Genomic DNA, 19,782 nt, shown 5'->3' with positions numbered 1-19,782 from the left:
AGGAGCCAGGCCTTGTGACCAATAGGACTTTGCAGGACTGGGGCCTTCCTAAGTTTGTTCTGAAGAGGCAAGGCGTGGCCTCACAGGTGCGGCCGATTGGTAACTCACAGCACCTGGTGGCAAGAGCTGGGAAGGGTTATAAGGTCAGCATTTCCCTTTGGCTCTTTGCCACAGCAACATGTTCCCTGCCTTGCTGCGTTTCGCTTCTTGCTTCCTGATCCTTGAACCTCGGCTTCTTGACTCCCTGCTTCCTGACCCTCGGACCCTTGGCTTCCTGAATCCTGGCTTCTGGACCCCCGTTCCTGCTCCCACCCCACCATTTTGCCCCCGGTCCTGATGACCCCTGCCGGGACTTCGATCACCCGTGAACCATTACACTGATGTTTAGTTGGAATCTCCTATCTTGTAACTTGAAGCCATGGGTTCAGGTCCTGCTCTCCAGAGCAGGAGAAAACAAGCTTGTTTCCTCTTCCATGGAGATGTCCAGCATTTAAAATGCTAGTTTTAAACTTTTCTTCGTCTTCTAAAGAGAGCTTTAATTGTGTCCAATATCCCAAGCTCTGCTCTGAACCCCCTGAGAACTTTTGTCCTTCCCTGTTCACAGTTTCTCCTCTTCTTCTGTTTTCTCTCAAAGGTTCCTGGGCGAAGCCCATGTGCCCCTGCGGGACGTCCTGGCATCTCCCAACCTGGCGGCCAGCTTCAACGCTCCCTTGCTGGACACCAAGGGGCAGAGCACTGGGGTAAGTCCATTTCTTGGTGGTGCATCTCACTGATTTGCAGCTGGAGGAAAGGGAAGTCCACTGACCAGATGATGGTGCTGTGCACACTCTCAGGCAAGTCCTATCAACCCTTGGCCACAACAGTGATGGCTGGAAACATCTCACCTGAAAGTCCGGGGAGCCTCTGTGAATGCGTAGATAGATAAACTTTATTCGCATTAGCCAACGGCCATAGCAACATAAAACAAGCAATATATGCAATTAAAAAGAAAACAATGGGTAAAAAGGACAATCAAAGGACCAAGATTATTGTTCAGATAGTGGCCCTTAATCTCATTGCACCCTTGATAAACCTAGCAACCTTTGCTGTTGTCTGATCATTTTGATCTGATAAAAGAAAGACCAATATGGCCGCAGATGGGCGGCCTGGGATGGTAAGTAGGAGTGGGGTGATGATCTCATCCCTCAGATCTTTGTAAAGGGGACAGGACAGGAGAACATGAGCCACTGTTTCCAGATTGCCATCTCCACAGGGGCAGAGTCGTTTCTCAGTTGGAATCTTCTGGTACCTGCCCTCAAGTACGACAGAGGGCATCACATCCAATCTGGCCAGTGTGAAGGCATGTCTGTATTTTGGGATGGTTAATTTATACAAATATGGTGCCAGGGAATCAAACTGAGAAGGGGGGAGATGCATACCAAGGTTGTTCTGTTGCTCTAAGTCCTTCAGACGCTGTCCAATTAGCCTTTTTGCTTTAATAAAGCCCATCGTGAGAAGCTGATGTGGGTGGAGTCCACAGGAGAGGAGTTTTTGGTGCACGCAGTTTTAGACCACGCACTTTTATGGGGGTCTTGTGTCACTAAGGGCAGTAGACCGGGTGGATCTGTGAATGCGCAGACATTAGTGAGATAGGACTGAGTAAAAGCAGTGGCGTAGCATGGCTTGCCTGGGGCCGGGGCTGCCTGGAAGGGTGGGTGGGAGAGAGGGAAATGGACAGAGTATGCATGTGCATTGAACTGCCTAACGGTGCCTGTGTCGCTCAGGAGATCTCAGCCACAAAAATAAGAAAAGAGCTGTTCCATTGTCTGGTGAGGTTGTTTCCTGCTTCACATGGAAAAGGAGAATTTGACACCTGGGTGCCCTGCACCCCTTGCACCCCCCTGGGTAAAGACGGCCCTGGGTTTTTGCTCGGGTCCTGCGTCAGGGCTTCCCAGATCTCCTGTATGAAAAGAGCTTTGGAAATCAGGCTCCTGGACCTTGGAGCTTCACGGTTTGAGCCTCCTGCTTCTCAGGGTCTTTGGTGAAGGAGCAAAATCTCTGGCCGAGCGGCCAGAATCACGTTCCTTGGAAGCATCGCTGAGAGATTATTCCAGTCAAGCTTTTCTTCGGAAACCTTCAGGGTCAAAGAAGGCGACTCTGTCTCATTTCCTTGCTGGGAATTCTGCTGCTGAATTGTTTGCACAGCTAGGAAATTATCCATCACCGGTGGGAGGCAGCCTGCAAACGATACTGCGCCAAAGTCGCAGGATTTGGGAATCTGCCTGCTGATACAATCTTGAATTTCTGGGCCTTGATATGAGTGGTTGAGGGCTGCCCCTTAGTGGCCGGCTGCTGAATCACATCTGATGGTAAAAATAAAAGAGGCGTACCAAGATCTGCAGTTGGGTTGTGTCTTAGAATGCTTCCAGCTGGCTAGATTTTATATTTCCCACCCAAAGTGAACAGCACTGTTGCTTCTCTTTAGGTTGCAACATGAGATCAGTTTTGCACCAGGGAGAAGCTACTTTGGAGGCCAAACTCAGCAAGACATTACTTGCATGAAGGCAATTAAAGTGACTGGCCTGGTTTGCATATAACACCAAGCTGGGACTTACTAAACTAAGGTTTACTGGTTTGCAAATAGCACCCTGGTTTGCTTAGTCACTGGAATCCTGCCCCACAGCTGAACAATTCACTCGAAACCATGGTTTGTGTTAACCATGGCTTGGTGTTACCTGTGAACCCAGAACACTTCCTTGTCCGTAGGTTGTTTGACGACTCCCCCGAGCTCCAGTTGCTCAACAAGCGACAGAGCAAAGAGCAGCTGGAAAGCAACCCAAACTTTGCAGAAGGAAGCAATGGTTTGTCTTAGTGTTGTGTGTGAACCAGGACATTGCTTTGCAGACCACAATTGCCCTCCTGCAAACCTGAGCCTCACCAGGATTTGTAGGGAGCATCCAGGTGTGCTGTGCCAAGGCTCAGAGCACCCCACTTCCATCAGGCATCTTCTTTCCTCCTCAGGCGTGTCTCATCCTGCAAGCCTCCTACGTCCCGCCTCCTGGGGCTGCTCCTTTGTTTCCGCCTCCTGCCCCCCCAGAGCCAAATCCAACCCCCGTTGAGCTGGACATGGTGACAGGTCAGTACGAGACAGTTTCCCTCGCGTCCTACTCTGGTTTCTATTTATTAGATTGGTCAGCTATTCTGAATTACCGTATTTTTTGCTCTATAAGATGCACTTTCCCCCTCCTAAAAAGTAAGGGGAAATGTGTGTGCATCTTATGGAGCGAATGCAGGCGGGAGGCTCTGCTCAGCGCTCCCTTTAAAGAGCCACATGGAGTGTGTGTGCGGCTCTTGGGGGCTTTTCCCTGAGGAGGGAGAAGGGCTGCCCCTCTCCCTCCTCGGGGAAAAGCCCCCAAGAGCCTCACACATGCTCCACGTGCTCATTAAAGGGAGTACAGCTGTCCATAAGCCAGGACAGCCAGCGGGATCGCAGTGCTGTTTTCCTCTTCCAAAAACTAGGTACGTCTTATGGTCAGGTGCGTCTTATAGAGCGAAAAATATGGTATGCTTTTTACAGGGTGGTGGGAATGAGGCTGTGGTACCAAGGGGACGCCCAAAGGTTTGGGAACTGCTGCTTTCGAAACAACCTTGTTTCCTGTTCCCACCAGATACAGCCGGCGAGGAAGAGTCTGAAGACCCCCTTGGGACGGGCGATGAAGCTGATCCTTCCACGGGCCCCTCTGCGCCAGATCAAGTCTCCTTGCCCAAGAAGCCCCCATCGCACGTGGTCCATGGGACCAAGAGGAGGAGAAGCGCCTCCAAAAAGCTCCTGTCCAACAAGCCGCAAGACTTCCAGGTGATCAAGCGCCCTCTCCTCTGGTCGCTCCCCCCTGCACCCGAACTTGCAGGCTCTGCCGTCCCTCCTCTTGGCCTGACTTTTGGCCCTGAGGCAGAAGGATGTGGTGCAAGTTGAGCCCAGATCAAAGGACATCCTTCTTTGCACATGGCGTTAGTTGAACTTACAGAATATGTCTGCAAAGGAGGCAGAGCTGGCTGCCAGCTTGGAAAGGAGATTGGAAAAGTTCGGGGAGTAGCTGAGGCTTTCAGTGGCTGCTAACCACAAAGGCTACTATTCCCTCCCTTGTCAGAAGTTGTAAATGTCCCTGGATGACAGAGGTTGGGAATTGCAGGGGGGCTGCCCTTGAAGCTGACTCAGAAACTCCATCGGGTGCAGAATGCCGTAGAGAGACTCCTTACGGGGTCCTCACCGTGGGATCACATTCACCCGGTGCTATACCGGCTGCACTGGCTCCCGGTGGAGTACAGGATCAGGTTTAAGGTGCTGGTTTTATCCTTTAAAGCCCTATAGGGCCTAGGACCCTCATACCAGGACCGCCTCTCCTGGTATGTCCCACGGAGGACCTTACGGTCTCCAAACAAAAACATCTCGAAGGTCCCGGGCCACAGGGAGGTTAGGTTGGCCTCAACCAGAGCCAGGGACTTTTCGGCTGTGGCCCCGATCTGGTTGAACGCTCTGTCACTAGAGACTAGGACCCTGCGGGACTTGACATCTTTCCGCAGGGCCTGCAAGACGGAGCTGTTCCACCAGGCCTTTGGCCAAGGCACAGCCTGACCCCCTCCTTTGGTAATCCTCACAGAACTCTAGCCCAATGGTTGCCATTAATATGATTTTGAATTGATTTTAGAATGCTGTGTTATTTTTATTGGGTGTTACTTGCTCTGAGCCCGGCTCCGGCCAGGGAGGGCAGGGTATAAATATTTATTATTATTATTATTATTATTATTATTATGCTTGAATCCCGCTTGCGGGTTTCCAGTGGGGACGGGTTCAACAACTCTAGGGTGCCCAAGGCACCTTGGCTCCCTCCACATTTGGGCCCCTTCGGTCTTGAGGTGGTCCTGCATGCTTTGCACCGGTGCAACATGGTGTGCGTGACGCCTGGTGCACGTCGCACATCCAGGGGCTGGCACCTCCAGAGCACTTGTTCTCTTCCACCGCATGCACATTGCGGTGTTCAGTGCACGCTGGGCCCCCTGAATCTTGAGGGCAACCTGGTGTCTCCGAATGGAAATCTGACAGGAGAACAGGATGCTGAACTAGATAACAACAACAACAACAACAACAACTTTTATACCCTGCCCTCCCTGGCCAGAGCCAAGCTCAGAGCAGCTAACACCAATAAAATTTCAGTAAAAACATAATAAGAAAAAAGAAAAAGGAAAAAAACCCAAGTTAAAATAAAGGTTAAAATGCAATTTAAAATGCAGCCTCATTTTAAAGTAGCCCATAGATCAAAAGCATAAGGGGAGGGAAACAGAAGGGTCAGACTGAGTCCAAACCAAAGGCCAGGCGGAACAGCTCTGTCTTGCAGGCCCTGCGGAAAGATGTCAAGTCCCGCAGGGCCCTGGTCTCTTGTGACAGAGCGTTCCACCAGGTTGGGGCCAGTACTGAAAAGGCCCTGGCCCTAGCTGAGACCAATCTAACCACCGTGCGACTTGGGACCTCCAAAATGTTGTCATTTGCGGACCTTAAGGTCCTCCGCGGGGCATACCAGGAGATGGTATGGGCCTCCTTTGGCCTGATCCAGCTGTCCCTGGGCTCTTCCGATGTTCTCCTTTTGGGAAACCGACTCAGCCTCAGGAGTCCCTGACGATGTCTATGGCAACCTCCTTCTTCTGCAACTTTCCAGATCCGGGTGCGAGTCATTGAAGGCCGGCAGCTTCCTGGAGTCAACATCAAGTCTGTGGTGAAGGTCACGGCCGCCGGGCAGACCAAGAGGACCAGGATCCGCAAAGGGAACTGCCCCGTCTTTGATGAGGTGAGGAGGTTGTGCTCAGGTGCCGCTTTTGGGGTTCCTTGGGGGGCATCTGGGTGGCCATTGTGAGAACAGGAGGCCGGACCAGGTGGCTCCCATTTGTCCACCTAACAATGTTCTTCTGCTGCTCTTTTGAGGAGGCCAAAGAGGAAAAGGAGAGGCTCACTCAGTATTTCTGGGTGGGAGCCAGTGGAATATAGGTACCCTGACCATTAGGCCCCTGACCATTAGGTCCAGTTGTGGCCGACTCTGGGGTTGTGGCGCTCATCTTGCTTTATTGGCCGAGGGAGCCGGCGTACAGCTTCCGGGTCATGTGGCCAGCATGACTAAGCCGCTTCTGGTGAACCAGAGCAGCGCATGGAAACGCCGTTTACCTTCCCGCCGGAGTGGTACCTATTTATCTACTTGCACTTTGATGTGCTTTCAAACTGCTAGGTGGGCAGGAGCAGGGACCGAGCAACGGGAGCTCACCCCGTCGCAGGGATTCGAACCGCCGACCTTCTGATCAGCAATTCCTAGGCTCTGTGGTTTAACCCACAGCGCCACCCGTGTCCCTGTTTCATGGAATCACAGAACCATTGAGCAGGAAGATGTTGGGATGCCTCCAGGGAATGGGGGCAACTTGCAGGCCCCCAGCTGGCTCCAGCCTACTGGCCGGCAGCCAAGCGAACTCCATTCTCCCTTGGAACAGCATCAATCAGTGAATCATAGCTTCAGAAGCCTTTAGAAACTTGAGCACGCTCTATCAGCAGAGTGAATAACTCTTCACAATGGAAGTGGCGGACAGAGACATGTGTAAGCATTATTTACAGCATTTTATTCAGCATAGTTCAGGACAAAGAAAACATGTCTACTCTCTTTCGTGTCCAAGCAAAAAGCAGCAAGCACAAAGCAAAAGCAATACCCAAACGGAAGTTCCCAGCAAGCTGTCCTGGAATGTAAACAGACATGTAACATACAACAGCTCCACACATCTGTTTAGGTGATCATAATCCTAACAGAAGGGACCCCAAGGGCCTTCAACGCACTTCAGCGCAGGAATCACAGCATCCTCCATTACTTTTTGAAATACTGCAACCCTCGTTAACTCCATCTTTGAACTGTTTGATTACTGAATGGCATGTTCTTGGGACGCCCTTCTATAGCTCAGCTTTGAGCATCTTTCAGAAGTGGCGCGTGGCCTTTAGATTTTGAGAGGAGCAGGACAGAAGAAGATAAAATTGATTTTTGGGGGGTTGAGGCGCTGTCTTTTGGTGGTCCTTTCAGGCAGGCTTCACTGTCGTCCATTGTGGTCTTGTGTGCAATGCCTTATGCGTGCATGGGTGCACCTATGGGTGATGAGTGAACCCATGTTTCTTTCTGTTCCCCACAGACTTTTTTCTTCAATGTCTTTGAATCCCCGATGGAGCTGTTCGATGAGCCCATATTCCTCACGGTAAGTGGGGGTCAGGGAGTGTCCACTTTGGGGACTGTTTCTAGGGATGGGGAGAAATAAGATTCAGTTCACATTAATAAATAATACTACACTTGGTCTTAGCCAAAAGGCTGAGAAGGGATAATAAATAACAAATAATAAAGATAATAATTTAACGGCAAACCAAGCTACTCCACACTTTCCAAAGCAGCCCTTTGAGGTTTGCATTTCTCTGAAGTTGGCAATGAAATTCTCTAGCCAAACAAGATGCAGAGACATGACCAGGACACACTGTGCGCATAGATGCACATCTTGGTGAAAACTACATACAAGAATGCACTATATTAGGGGAAATTGCTCTGTAAATAAACCCCTGCATGTTGAAGGCAAAATGGCACACAAGACTGTGAACACGAGGAGAAATTTGTAGTAAAATGTCAAAGAGTTTTTGAGGACTTAAAAAAAAAAAGCAAATTGATGTGGGAAACTGAGTTTAAAAAGGGGGAAAGGAGAAACTGAAATGGACCCTACTGTATTCGCCCATTGCTAACACATTTTATTGGTTGCGTCAAAAGTTCATTTGAGGTGATTTCGTTCAGGAGTAGTTTATTTTTATAAATATATTTCTATACCACTATACTGTATCCTAAAATAAAAAATCAAAGCAGTTTACAGTATGCCTGATTACTCAGTATTGTTCTTGGAGAAAAACCTATTGGATGGATCTCCTGTTAGATACCACCAACTATGTCGTCTAAAGACTATTTGAGGATCCACTGAATATTCACCATTAAAATCTGCAGAGCAGAAATTTTGTGGGATGGCTTCATTCTGATTGATGCAGCTGCTGAGCATGAGCACTCCATGTTGGGTTCTGTAGTCTTGCAATATTCTTCACTTAACGGATGGTTGAGTCGCTGCCTTGTCTTCATTTCCTGAGCTCCTGATTTCTAGGTTCAGGCTTTGAATCAACGCCCTTGGATTCGCCATGCTGAGCTTGGCATCACAGTCCAGGAAGAGGCACCACTTTGCAGCCGCTTTGCCTGGTGCCAGATTGCAGGCCATGCCTGCAGCCGACCAAAATGCCTCTGGGAAGAGCAGAGGAGGCAGGTGGTGGCCTCTGGTCGGCCAGGAGGCTCCATTTATGGCCCAGAGAAGCTTGCAGATCCATGTCCCCTGCAAGATGCAAACTAACAGAAGGTTCTTCCTGCGTATCGAGCTCTTTGGAGCTTCTCTGACATTCCTCCTTCCTCCTCTCTAGGTCGTTGACTCTCGCTCTCTCCGGACGGATTCTGTCCTTGGAGAATTCCGGGTAAGGGCTACCTTCCATTTCACTTCTATGGGTTTAGGAAACCGGTCCTTCTTTGCGTTCCTTCTATACGATGCCTGGCTGAGGACACAAATGCACGCAAGACCTTTGGGCTCGGTCTCCTTGTTGGCCCTTATCTGCATGCTTGGCTCCTGGCCTCTTCCTTGGGGTAGTTTTTCCTCTGTGAAGAGCTTCTGAAGGGGAGACCAGACCCAGTTTCTGATTTCATCCCTAAATGTCCCACATTTCCTTAGGGCATACCTAATTTCACTGGAAATTTTTTGGAGGGTATGGAATACGACATCCTTATTTTCATTGAATAAATCTTGGGATGTCCCGCCAGAGTGGTGCATGGTCTAGTTATCTCTCACTTGGACTACTGCAATGTGCTCTACGTGGGGCTACCTTTGAAGGTGACTCGGAAACCACAACTAATCCAGAATGTGGCAGCTAGAGACCACATAACACCGGTCCTGAAAGACCTACATTGGCTCCCAGTACGTTTCCGAGCACAATTCAAAGTGTTGGTGCTGACCTTTAAACCCTAAACGGCCTTGGCGCAGTAGAGCTGAAGGAGCATCTCCACCCCCATCATTCTGCCCGGACACTGAGGTCCAGCGCCGAGGGCCTTCTGGCGGTTCCCTCACTGCGAGAAGCAAAGCTAAAGGGAACCAGGCAGAGGGCCTTCTCGGTGGTGGCGCCCACCCTGTGGAATGTCCTCCCATCAGATGTCAAAGAGATAAACAGCTACCTGACATTTAGAAGACATCTGAAGGCAGCCCTGTTCAGGGAAGTTTTTAATGTGTGACATTTTAATGTATTTTTAATCTTTGTTGGAAGCCGCCCAGTCAGATGGGTGGGGTATAAACAGTAAAATTAACACGATGGAACGGGACGTCCCTGTTTTCATGGGAGAAATGTTGGATGATAGTGTGTTGGGAGACACACTAGCTGTGCTTAGCCCCCATATGGCCACTTCCTACAGAAACCTGGTGGAAAAGTGGGTTGGGGGGTCTTTCAACGAGGTGGGGGCCGCACACATTGGCCAGACTGGGGAGCAAGCAAAGGGATTCCTCTCTCCCCGATTCAGGATTTCCAATGGGTTGAAGGGGGTTGGACTAGATGACCCTATTTTGTCCCTTCCAATTCCCCAACGCTATGATTCTCTGTGCTTGTGTTTTGCAGGTGGATGTTGGGACAATTTATGCCGAATCCAGTGAGTGGAATTTGTTTCTCGATTGCCTCTTGACTTCGTTTTAGCAAGGAATTGGTTTGTTTAGCATAGATAAATGAGTTTAGCGGGGAGGGAATGTGCTCTGCCACTTCCGAGATGTCGAAACTATTTTATCCAGAGGACTGAATGATTTTCTTTATTAAACTAGGGGTGGAAGGAGAAGAAAGTTTGGCAAGAGGGAAACGTAGAGCTTGTGTGTCCATAGCTCAGTTGGTCCCAAGTTCTTAAGGGCTTTATATATGAGCTCACTGAACGTGACCCAGAATCAAATCAGCAATAGCGTCTCCTCCTACTTCCTGGGTGCCAATTCGATATTTGCACTTCTCTTCCTGCTGCAGGACACGCCTTCCTCCGAAAGTGGCTCCTCCTTTCCGATCCAGAGGATTTTTCGGCAGGGGCTAAAGGCTACCTGAAGGTCAGCTTGTACGTCCTGGGCCCTGGCGACGAAGCACCTGTGAGTATTTCTTTAAATTTAACAAAAAGGGCAGAAGAAAGAGGTTTGGCTGTGACACTTTCTCATCTCCAGAAGGGGTGGAAATTTATTGGGGGGATCTTACATGCTGGGCCCCCAAACCATTTGGGGAGAAACTCCATCATTGCAGGACCCATGACTTTACTTTTCTTTTTAATACAGTTTTTTATTTATGTTCATGGTACAGAAGATAAATGTTGAGAAAACAATTATTACAACAGTAAACAACAAGTACAATCATACCTCGGGTTGAAGTAGCTTCAAGTTAAGTATTTTTGGGCTGCACTCTGCAGCGACCCGGAAGTAACGGAGTGCGTTGCTTCTGGGTTTCGCCGCTCATGCATGCGCAGATGCTCAAAATGACGTCATGCGCATGTGCGGAAGCAGCGAAACGCGACCTGTGCAGACGCGCAGTCACATGTTACGTTTACTTCAGGATGTGAACGGGGCTCCGGAACGGATCCCGTTCGTATCCAGAGGTACCACTGTAACTTGTCCCCACTGATGAAATTGCAGACTTTTATCACGCCGTGTGTTAAAGTTTCATTTGCTTGCTCTAAGAAATCCTGCCCCACTTTTCCAGGAGTACTGTGTGGGTTCCTGCTGCAGCCTGAACAATTTATGTATTCAATAAACCGTTGCTATATATTATAAAAGGAATATATAGTATATTGCTGCTCTCACCTGGCATGTTAGTTTCTCAGTCAATGCTATTGACCACACTCTGTTGTACCAAGAATCAACATTCAGCCCAGAATCCACACACTGTCCTTAAGCCCTGTGCTGTTTTGACTGATTTTTATCACCTGCATTCCAAAAAACATTGTTTTAATGATTATTCCAGTTTAATGGCCTCTTATCCTGCATGCGTTTTTAGCTTTTTATATTTTATGTACCTGCATTGTTTAAACATGTTGAAAGCCACCTTGGGCCCCAGCTTGGGAAAAAGGCAACAGATGAACAACCATTAGTCTCGACTAAACTAGACCAGGGTGGGATCTCAATGCATAAAAAATGCTTTAGAAAAATATGTTTTGAAAAACAGATTGGAATTGCCATCATCTCGCCATTGCCATCTATTGTCACATTTGTATAATGCACTTAAAACGCCCTTGAAACATTTTATTTGCATTGTTTTATAAGAGTCCTAGAACTCTTAGAACAGTGCCTGGAATCAAGGTGCACAGGACCCCGAAGTTCAACAGGTGCAGTTTTCCTTGCAAGCTCCAAGGGTGAATTCCTAGTCCTCTCCTTTTATCCTCCCCTCCCCCCCCGCCGCTTGTTCTGCAGGTGGAGAGGAAGGAAACGGCCGAAGAGAAGGAGGACATCGAAGGAAACGTCCTCAGGGCGACGGGGGTCTCTCTGAGAGGGGCCCATTTCTCCCTCAAAGTGTACCGAGCAGAGGACTTGCCCCAGAGTGAGTGGGGCTGGGGGCTGGGGGCTGGGGGGCTGGGAACGCAGTTGCAGAAAGAGCGTGGGGGGAGGAGCAAAGGGGAGAGCCAGCCGCAGAGGGAGGCCTTGGCTGTGCTCCCGAGGGAAACAGTAGGACAACGCTGAGAATATCCCTGGACAAGCAGAAAGCAGGAATTATTGGGCAATTAGGTGGTGGTTGTTTTTATTTTGATGATGAATTTTGTGCTTTTGTATTCTGATTTTATTCTCTGAACTGCCTTGGATATAGGGCAGTATAGAAATCCAGTAAATGAATAGAATAGAATAGAATAGAATAGAATAGAATAGAATAGAATAGAATAGAATAGAATAGAATAGAATAGAATAGAATAGAATAGAATTATCAAGAGCTCCTGGGCTGGCGCTCACCTTTAAAATGCTATTAAAAATATTGTTCCCAAATGTCAAGACAGAAAGAGACCCCTTTGCTTTCTCTCTTTTGCTTCCTTTCCACAAAGTTTCCCTCGTTTCTGGAAAGGGGTCACTCTGCAGCAGCCCCTGATGTCACATATTATCAAGACATTATTAATGTTAAAAAAAGAACGGCACACGGCTCTGTTCCGTTGAGCTTCCGTCAAGGCTGTGAATGGTGGCACTGTTGTGGCGTCCAGTCCGCTTCCACTGCACCCTTCTGCTTCTCCCGGCTACAGCAGAGTATCTTGAACAGCAGTGTATCTGTATGGAAGAAATCTCAGCCATGCAGTAAAACTCTCGTACAACAGCTTCTTCTATTCTACGAAGCTTTATTGTACAGCAGCAAAACCAACAATTCAGCCAGGAGAGATCAAAGACATGATGCTTCTCCTGTCACAGCCAAAACAGAAAGGAAAAGAGCCAGTGTGGTGTAGTGGTTAAGAGCAGTGGACTCGTAATCTGGTGAACCGGGTTCGCGTCTCCGCTCCTCCACCTGCAGCTGCTGGGTGACCTTGGGCCAGTCACACTTCTTTGAAGTCTCTCAGCCCCACTCACCTCACAGAGTGTTTGTTGTGGGGAAGGAAGGGAAAGGAGATTGTTAGCCGCTTTGAGACTCCTTCGGGTGGTGATAAAGCGGGATATCAAATCCAAACTCTTCTTCTTCTTCTTCTAAAAGCGCTCACATAACAAAGTACAAAACCCCGTATGCGAACACCCCCCCAGTGACAGGACATCATTTCCCTTGAGCTGTTAACTCTGTAAGCTCTGGGTCTCCTCACAGGCTCTCTGGTTATCGGGACCATTCCTGAACTTTTTTTTAGCGTTAAAAAATATGTGTGTAGATCTGCCCTGTTTGCTTAAAAAGAGCAGGTGATGAAATTTTGAGATGGGCGGTTGACTGCTTGCCTAAAAATGAGATGTGCTTAAGCACTGAGAATAATAATAATACTAGTAACAACAACAACAACAACAAAATGACTGGGTTAAACTGGCCGCACTGCCTTCCCCCCACTGCTCCTGCCTCAGTTTCTCTTTCTTCCCAGTGGACGATGCTGTCCTGGACAGCGTCAAGCAGATCTTTGGCTTCGACAGCAGCAAGAAGAACTTGGTGGATCCTTTTGTGGAAGTGAACTTTGCCGGGAAAATGGTGAGCCAGCTCTGTTCCCTGAGTGGGGCACACGAAAGACCCCCAGGTCTCCAAAAGCCAAAAGTTGGGTTCTGGGTGTGAACCTGGGCATTACAATGGATTTGTCGGCTATCTGGCCTCTGCTGTGCCCTTAAAGTGGGTCTGAGAAGCGTAGCAGAACACATAATTGCATGGCATCGCCCCTTCTTGCACCCAGACCTCCCCCATAGCACACAAATGGGTCAAAAGCAGCTTTCACAAGCAGGCTGGAGTCGGCTCCCTCCATGCGTGTGTTCAGAGCAGTACCGTATTTTTCCGTGTATAAGACGTCCCCATGTATAAGACAACCCCTTTTTCTTGGAACCCAAAATGAAGAAATCGGGTCCAAACCCCCACCCAAGCTGCGCATGCCAGAACCAGAACCCAAACCCGAGTCCAGGCCACCCTCACCAGAGCCCCAACCCCTGTGCATTCACCACCCGTGTATAAGACGACCCCCCAATTTTTGACTAATTTTTTTCTTAGCAAAAAACATCGCCTTACATGGAAAAATACGGAATATAAAAGGGGTTTTTCGTGTGGCCTCCTTACCCAGGGCTCCCTCTCTGAGTCCCCCTCCCCACATTTAACCCTGATATTCTACCCGGGGTGGGGGGTGAGGATCACGATCCGGCGTTGTTTTGGGATGATGCGCAGGGAAGCCGCCTTCTCCCTGACCCCTGAACTCTTGTCTCCCTCCGGCAGTTGTGCAGCAAGATAGTAGAGAGGAATGCCAACCCCCAGTGGAACCAGACCATCACTCTGCCGGCCATGGTGAGTGTTGGACATCATATTTGCTGAATACACAAAGCATCACAGCTTGTGTTTCATCGTACAAAGTTTCGTACCTCGCTTCTTTTAAAGATTTTCAGAGACTTTGAGACTTAAAGATTTCATTTTGTACTTGTTATGGTTTGAAGGAATTCTATAAAGATTGTCTATGTACATGGCCATCGTGTTGCCTAGACATTGCTGGCCATGGTGAGTGAGCAGCCAGAGGGCTTGCGCTCCGGGTATGATCCTGCGTCCTGCTGAGCTGCTCGCCTTGACCTCCCGTCTCCTCTTGTGTTTCCCTCCGTAGTTTCCATCCATGTGTGAGAGGATGAGGATCCGGGTGGTGGACTGGTGAGTCAAGCAGGAGTTGGGCCCTCCTTGGCCCTTGCTCTGCCTCTGGGCTCCTCTAAGGCACAAGGCAGGGAAGGGAGACTTTTCAGTGCTACATGGGAGCAAATAGCAATCCGGAGGAAATCTGAATTACCTTTTCTTTACTCCGATTGAGTGCTAAAGAGCAGTTTCCCCCAGGAAAAGCAGCAGGACAAGACACTTTCTTTCTCTCTGTGTCATAGAATGCGTGACTCGTCCTTTTGTTACCTGGACAGGTAAGGCCATGCCCACCTCTAGTCACATGCAAGGGAAGGATGCTCCAGCCAGGAGGAACAGGGAGTTTCGACTGGCTGGACTAACATCCCCTTGCATGTCCACTCTAGGAAAACAAGGAATGTTGTATTTGACTGCTCCCAGTGGATTACATCCCACACGGGTAATCTAATCCACCCCCCTGCAAAGGTATGAGGGATCTTCTTTGAGAAGTTGCCCCAGCAAAGAGGAAGCTCCGAGTTTTTGCAGAAGAAAACGAAAACTGTCTACAAAGTCCAAATCTAAGACGCTGAAATAAAAACAGCCCTTCTTGTTCCAGGGACCGGGTCACTCACAATGACATCATTGGCACGATCCATCTCTGCATGTCCAAGATCTCGGCTCCTGGAGGGGAACTGGAAGGTATTCAACTGCTCTCCATATCATCTTACCTCGGAGTTGGGGGGGGGGAAGGCTAAGGAGCTGGCAAGAGGGGGCCTTTCAGCTCCTGGGTCTGAACTGGAGTCTGAACTGGAAGCTCTCCTGACAGTCAGAGAGCATCACTTCCAAAGTGAAGAGGGTGGGATTTCTTTAGCCCACCCAGGCTGAGGATCAGACCAAGAATGGAGGCTGTATTCCGCTTTCACCAGCCTCCCCATTGCACCTGCTCTCACCCCACACTGGTTTCTTGCTTGCAGGAGGTTGGCACAGAGTTTCCACTCATGCCAGTTGCATTTACTGTGCATTTGGGACAATCCTGTCCTGGCATGTCCCAGAGCTTCTCCGCACTTATCTTTTGCCCTGCTCTTTTCCCAGGCACAGTCTGTGTCTGAGCGCTCTTTTTTCTTTTTTGCTTTGGCGATTTCCCTGCGAAAAGCCACTCTTTAAAGCTCAATGGGAGCAAACAGCTCTCTGCGGAAAACCCAATTTTTTCCTTCTTTATCTAAGCTTTATTATTGATTTTCCACACACACACACACACACACACACACACACACACACACACACACACCACCTAGAAAAGATGCACCCACCCTCTCCATGTTTCCTTTATATTAAACATCTTGCTTTGATTTGTCTTTATTAATTTCTAAAAATTCTCTTTTCTATTTCGTAATCGTTTCCCATCATATATATTATTTACAGAAATCATTCAAAGGCAGCTACCATGTTTAGGTTACAGCTATTTTTCAAATAATTTTTGAAATTACCCCATTCTAGAATCAACTCTTGTCTGGGTTTATCTCTGATTCTTTCTGAAAGGGAGGCTAATTCTGCGTATTCTGTCAATTTGAGTAACCATTCGACTCTGATAGTGAGTTTGTCATTTTTCCAACATGTCGCAATGAGCACTCTCGCGGCCGCAGTGGCATATAAAAAGAATTTTCTTATACCCTTGGGGATGTCAGTGCTTGTAATACCCAGAAAAACACTCCTGTGGTTTTTTTTTTTTTGAGGGAAATTTAACTTTAACATTAGTTTTAGTTCTGAGTGTACACATATGCGCGGAAAACCCAAATTGACGTTTGCTCCAAAGAAGCACTTTGGAGGGTGGGGTTTTTGTGTTTGTGGGGGAGGCTTTTGGACATGGAGCTCAAAAGAACGAGGCCACAGGTAATTGGGGAGGAGTCCCCAGTTAATATCTAGCGGCTTTTGCCCTGCTGTCCTTCCTCTCTTCGATTCCCTCCACCCCCAAATCACCCCCACCTCTCTCCATGGCAGGAATAGGGAACCTCTGAGCTGTGGGCCAAAGATGTGGCCAGTTTGTAGGCACAACCCCTTAGCAGATCCGTGGCTCTTTGCAATCCTCAACAATCAATCCCAAACATCAATATTTGATGTTTTATTGTGTTTTTATATGTATTGGTAGTGGCTCAGAGTGGCTGGGGCTGGATCTACAAACACACAGAGAAAACACACACACTTTAATTAAGTCAGAAATTAGATCCTTACAACAAAAGGAAAAAAAAACCCTATGGAAAAGTGGTAATAAAAATGTCCTGCTCTCTGGCGCCCTCTGGTGTTGCATGTTTATAGTACACTCAAATCGTGGTTTCTTTCCAAATGTAGCTGAGTCCTGGGTCAACCCAGCCAGGTGGGTGGGGTAGAAATGATAAAATTATTATTATTATTATTATTATTATTATTATTATTATTATTATTATTAGTCAGCTGGTTGTTGGTGCTTGCCTAGACCAGTGTGCAGTGCTTGGAAGCATCAGGGTTCCAAAGCGCCTTGTTAGCTGGGATTCCTGCATTGGGTTGGCCTAGAAGACCCTTTGGGTCCCTTCTGTGCCCACCCTTGGAGACGTGGGGTTTAGGAGCCCCCAGACCCCATGCCTGGCTTCTTTTTAACTCCTCTCCTCCTTTGCCCCTCTTTGGTTCACGAGTTCTGGTCTTACCACCTCCCCTTTCCTGAATCCTGGGTGCGGATTCTGTCCCCGAGACCTGGAGATCCTAACATTCTGGTTTCTCTCCCATTTCTTTGCACCTCAGAGGAGTTTCCTGTCCCTGTTAAGCCTTTCCAAGCTACCAACAGTATGTTCCTTTGCACGTGCAAACTTGGCTTCCCTTTCGCACTCGACACCAATACTCGTGCATGCTCAAAATCTGGACTTCTTCTTTTTAAAAATTGTGTGCAATTCTCTGTTTTGTTGCTGTTAGTAGTGTTAGCAGTGCATCTGGCTTTTTACTGTCCCGACTCCAACTGTAATGGCTGCTTTGTTCTGTTTTTTATTCATTTATCTATTTTGTAAAATTTATATGCCGCTTGATTGTTTTAAAAAAAGCAATTAGCCCAACAAAACCCGAAAAGTTTTAACTTATGGAATGAAAGTGTTTTTCTTAATTTTTCTTAGGTGGATCTGCACATAGGAAAAAACGCTATAAATAAGTCATTAATTATATTGTTGTAATGAAAAGGGAGGGGATGCGGGTGGCGCTGTGGGTTAAACCACAGAGCCTAGGGCTTGCCGATCAGAAGGTCGGCGGTTTGAATCCCCGCGATGGGCTGTTTTATTGTTGTTGTCCCCCCCCCCCCCGCAAATCACTTTACAATCAAATGGCATGCAGATTTACTGAAACAAGTGAGCAAGCAAGCAAATAGACAAACAAATGAGTTTCACGGAAATTTGGTGTCCTGGGACATGGCCCCCATCACCCTAGCGGACCACCCCCTGTGTGTTTCTTTTGGGTGGGTGTTGGTGCTTTGCTTGCTTCGGCCCCCTTGCAGCTCACCGGTCAGTCCAGAAAAGTCCACATTTCTCAAGCCAACGCTGCTACTGCTTCCTGTCTCACCCTCTCGGTCTCCCTGCAGTGGACGATGCGCTGGGCTTCCTGCCCACTTTTGGCCCCTGTTACGTCAACCTGTACGGCAGCCCCAGGGAATTCACGGGATTTCCGGACCCCTACGAGGAGCTCAACCTGGGAAAGGTGAGGAAAGTCGGGAGAAGCGTCCGGGGCGCGACCGGACACCCTAAATGGAGATAAACGCTGTGGCGTAGACTCTGACATTTCCTCGCGTGGAAAGAGGGACGTTCTCTTCCCTGTCCGCGTCACTGCCGGAGCATTTCTTCCTGGTCAGGTTCAAAAAGTCAGAAGAGGAAACCCAGAAAACAGCAATAAGTACAACTCACTAGCAGGGATAACTGATGCAGTATGGAACTTTGAAGTGTCAGGCATAGCCCTAATGGCTTTAGCCCAAACGTAGCAGAGTTTTCCTGCACAGCGAAGAAGCTAGTTGAGGTGGAAATGACTAGTCAGCTAGACTCAGAATAACTATTTACAGGATTTATTAAAAAGGGGAAAAAACAGCAGAGTTTCTGCATACAAAACAAAGCAAATAAATCCTTTCTCTCTCTCTCTCTCTTAACCATACACAGCACTTCTACTCCTGCTCCTAACACACCTAACACCAAACTGTGCTAGCATTCCTAGATAACAGAGTTGAGTGCTGGTCGTTAACCAATCAGAGTAAGTAGTTTCTAGGTCAAGCAGACCTTGGCTTTCTGCCAAGAGTAAATTGACACTGCCTTGAGTTAATTGTGTGAAGCCAGAATCTGTAAGTTTTCATGAGAATCAATTAACAGAAACTGAACATAGCTAGCCTCAGGTTGCCATATTTCCAGAAGTGAAAATCTGGACACAAACAAACGGCTGAGAAAATTCCCAAAGTTTTTGAGTTCCTTTGTTAGAAAGCCACCAAAGTTGTTGAGAAATAACCCAAGTTTTGTTGAGCATTTTAGGTTAGGTTGCCGAAGATCCAGGACAAGCCACTGCTTTTCGGAAATCCCCCCTGGATTTTCTGGTAATATCCAGGAAAATCTGGACATATGGCAACCCACCATGGTTCTGCCCAGCCTCCACAGCTGGAGGCAGCAATGCGTCATGGTGCTGGTAAGGCCAAGGTTGCAGGTTAGATCCCCTCATGGGGCAGACGCATAGTCCTGCATTGCTGGGGGGTTGGTCTGGATGACCCTCGGGGTCCCTTCCAACCGGAAGCTTCCATGATTCGGACGGCCACTTTCTGGAAACCCCTATTTTCATGGGAGAAATGGTGGAGTTATCTGACCCCCTAGCCGTCTGAAGGCAGCCTTGTATAGGAAAGTTAATGTTGTGTTATGTTTTTCTATGTTGGAAGCTGTCCAGAGCGGCTGGGGCAACACAGTGAGCTGGGTGGGGGGCTATAAATGGGGAAATTATCATGATGTAGTGGGATGTCCCTCTTTCCATGGGAGAAATGTTGGAGGACTTGGCTAGATCTCTTCTCCTCCACCCTCCCCAGGGAGAAGGGGTGGCTTATCGCGGCCGGTTGCTGGTAGAGCTGGAGACCAAGTTGGTGGACCATGTGGAGCAGAAGGTCGGGGACATCCCTCCCGATGACATTCTGCTGGTGGAGGTAAGCCCCCCCCCCCAGGACACCCCCTTCCCTTCCGGACACAAGGCCAGGTCTTCCCAGAGACATCACAGAGCTTCCATTCCCTGCCATCCACCTTGCAAACTCCTGGTGTGTGTGTGTGTGTGTGTGTGTGTGTGTGTGTGTCTGTCTCTCTCTCTCTGTGTTTTTTTTTTAAAAAAATATATTCTTCCAGTTGTGTTTTAAAATATATTCTTCTGGTCTGACCCACTTATGTTCATCAGGGAAAAAACCC

The 19,782-nt window shown here is 48.3% G+C and overlaps 1 protein-coding gene and 1 long non-coding RNA gene across 10 annotated transcripts in view; one reads left to right on the top strand and one right to left on the bottom strand.

Annotated features, from left to right (window-relative positions):
* LOC310686051 overlaps positions 1-19,782 on the bottom strand; it is a 424,340-nt gene that overhangs the window by 178,303 nt on the left and 226,255 nt on the right. The window lies entirely within an intron of this gene.
* The window catches only part of DYSF (dysferlin), a 195,327-nt gene that overhangs the window by 33,534 nt on the left and 142,011 nt on the right, over positions 1-19,782 (top strand). For 5 of the 9 annotated variants that reach the window (XM_083520415.1, XM_083520411.1, XM_083520414.1 and 2 more), the window contains exons 4-19: positions 635-740; positions 3,001-3,115; positions 3,648-3,835; positions 5,691-5,819; positions 7,189-7,251; positions 8,492-8,542; positions 9,725-9,755; positions 10,112-10,227; positions 11,536-11,662; positions 13,155-13,258; positions 13,982-14,050; positions 14,358-14,401; positions 14,973-15,055; positions 17,129-17,170; positions 17,949-18,064; positions 19,416-19,529. In XM_083520415.1, coding sequence (XP_083376541.1) covers positions 635-740; positions 3,001-3,115; positions 3,648-3,835; positions 5,691-5,819; positions 7,189-7,251; positions 8,492-8,542; positions 9,725-9,755; positions 10,112-10,227; positions 11,536-11,662; positions 13,155-13,258; positions 13,982-14,050; positions 14,358-14,401; positions 14,973-15,055; positions 17,129-17,170; positions 17,949-18,064; positions 19,416-19,529 — 1,498 coding nt within the window. The remainder of the gene's footprint in view (positions 1-634; positions 741-3,000; positions 3,116-3,647; positions 3,836-5,690; positions 5,820-7,188; positions 7,252-8,491; positions 8,543-9,724; positions 9,756-10,111; positions 10,228-11,535; positions 11,663-13,154; positions 13,259-13,981; positions 14,051-14,357; positions 14,402-14,972; positions 15,056-17,128; positions 17,171-17,948; positions 18,065-19,415; positions 19,530-19,782) is intronic. The other 4 variants (XM_083520413.1, XM_083520418.1, XM_083520416.1 and 1 more) reach the window with 1 other exon arrangement.

This window comes from Podarcis liolepis (genome assembly GCF_965112155.1).
Source record: "Podarcis liolepis genome assembly, chromosome: 9".
Taxonomy (NCBI): Eukaryota; Metazoa; Chordata; class Lepidosauria; order Squamata; family Lacertidae; genus Podarcis; species Podarcis liolepis.
This window is presented reverse-complemented; position numbering and strand designations above follow the sequence as displayed.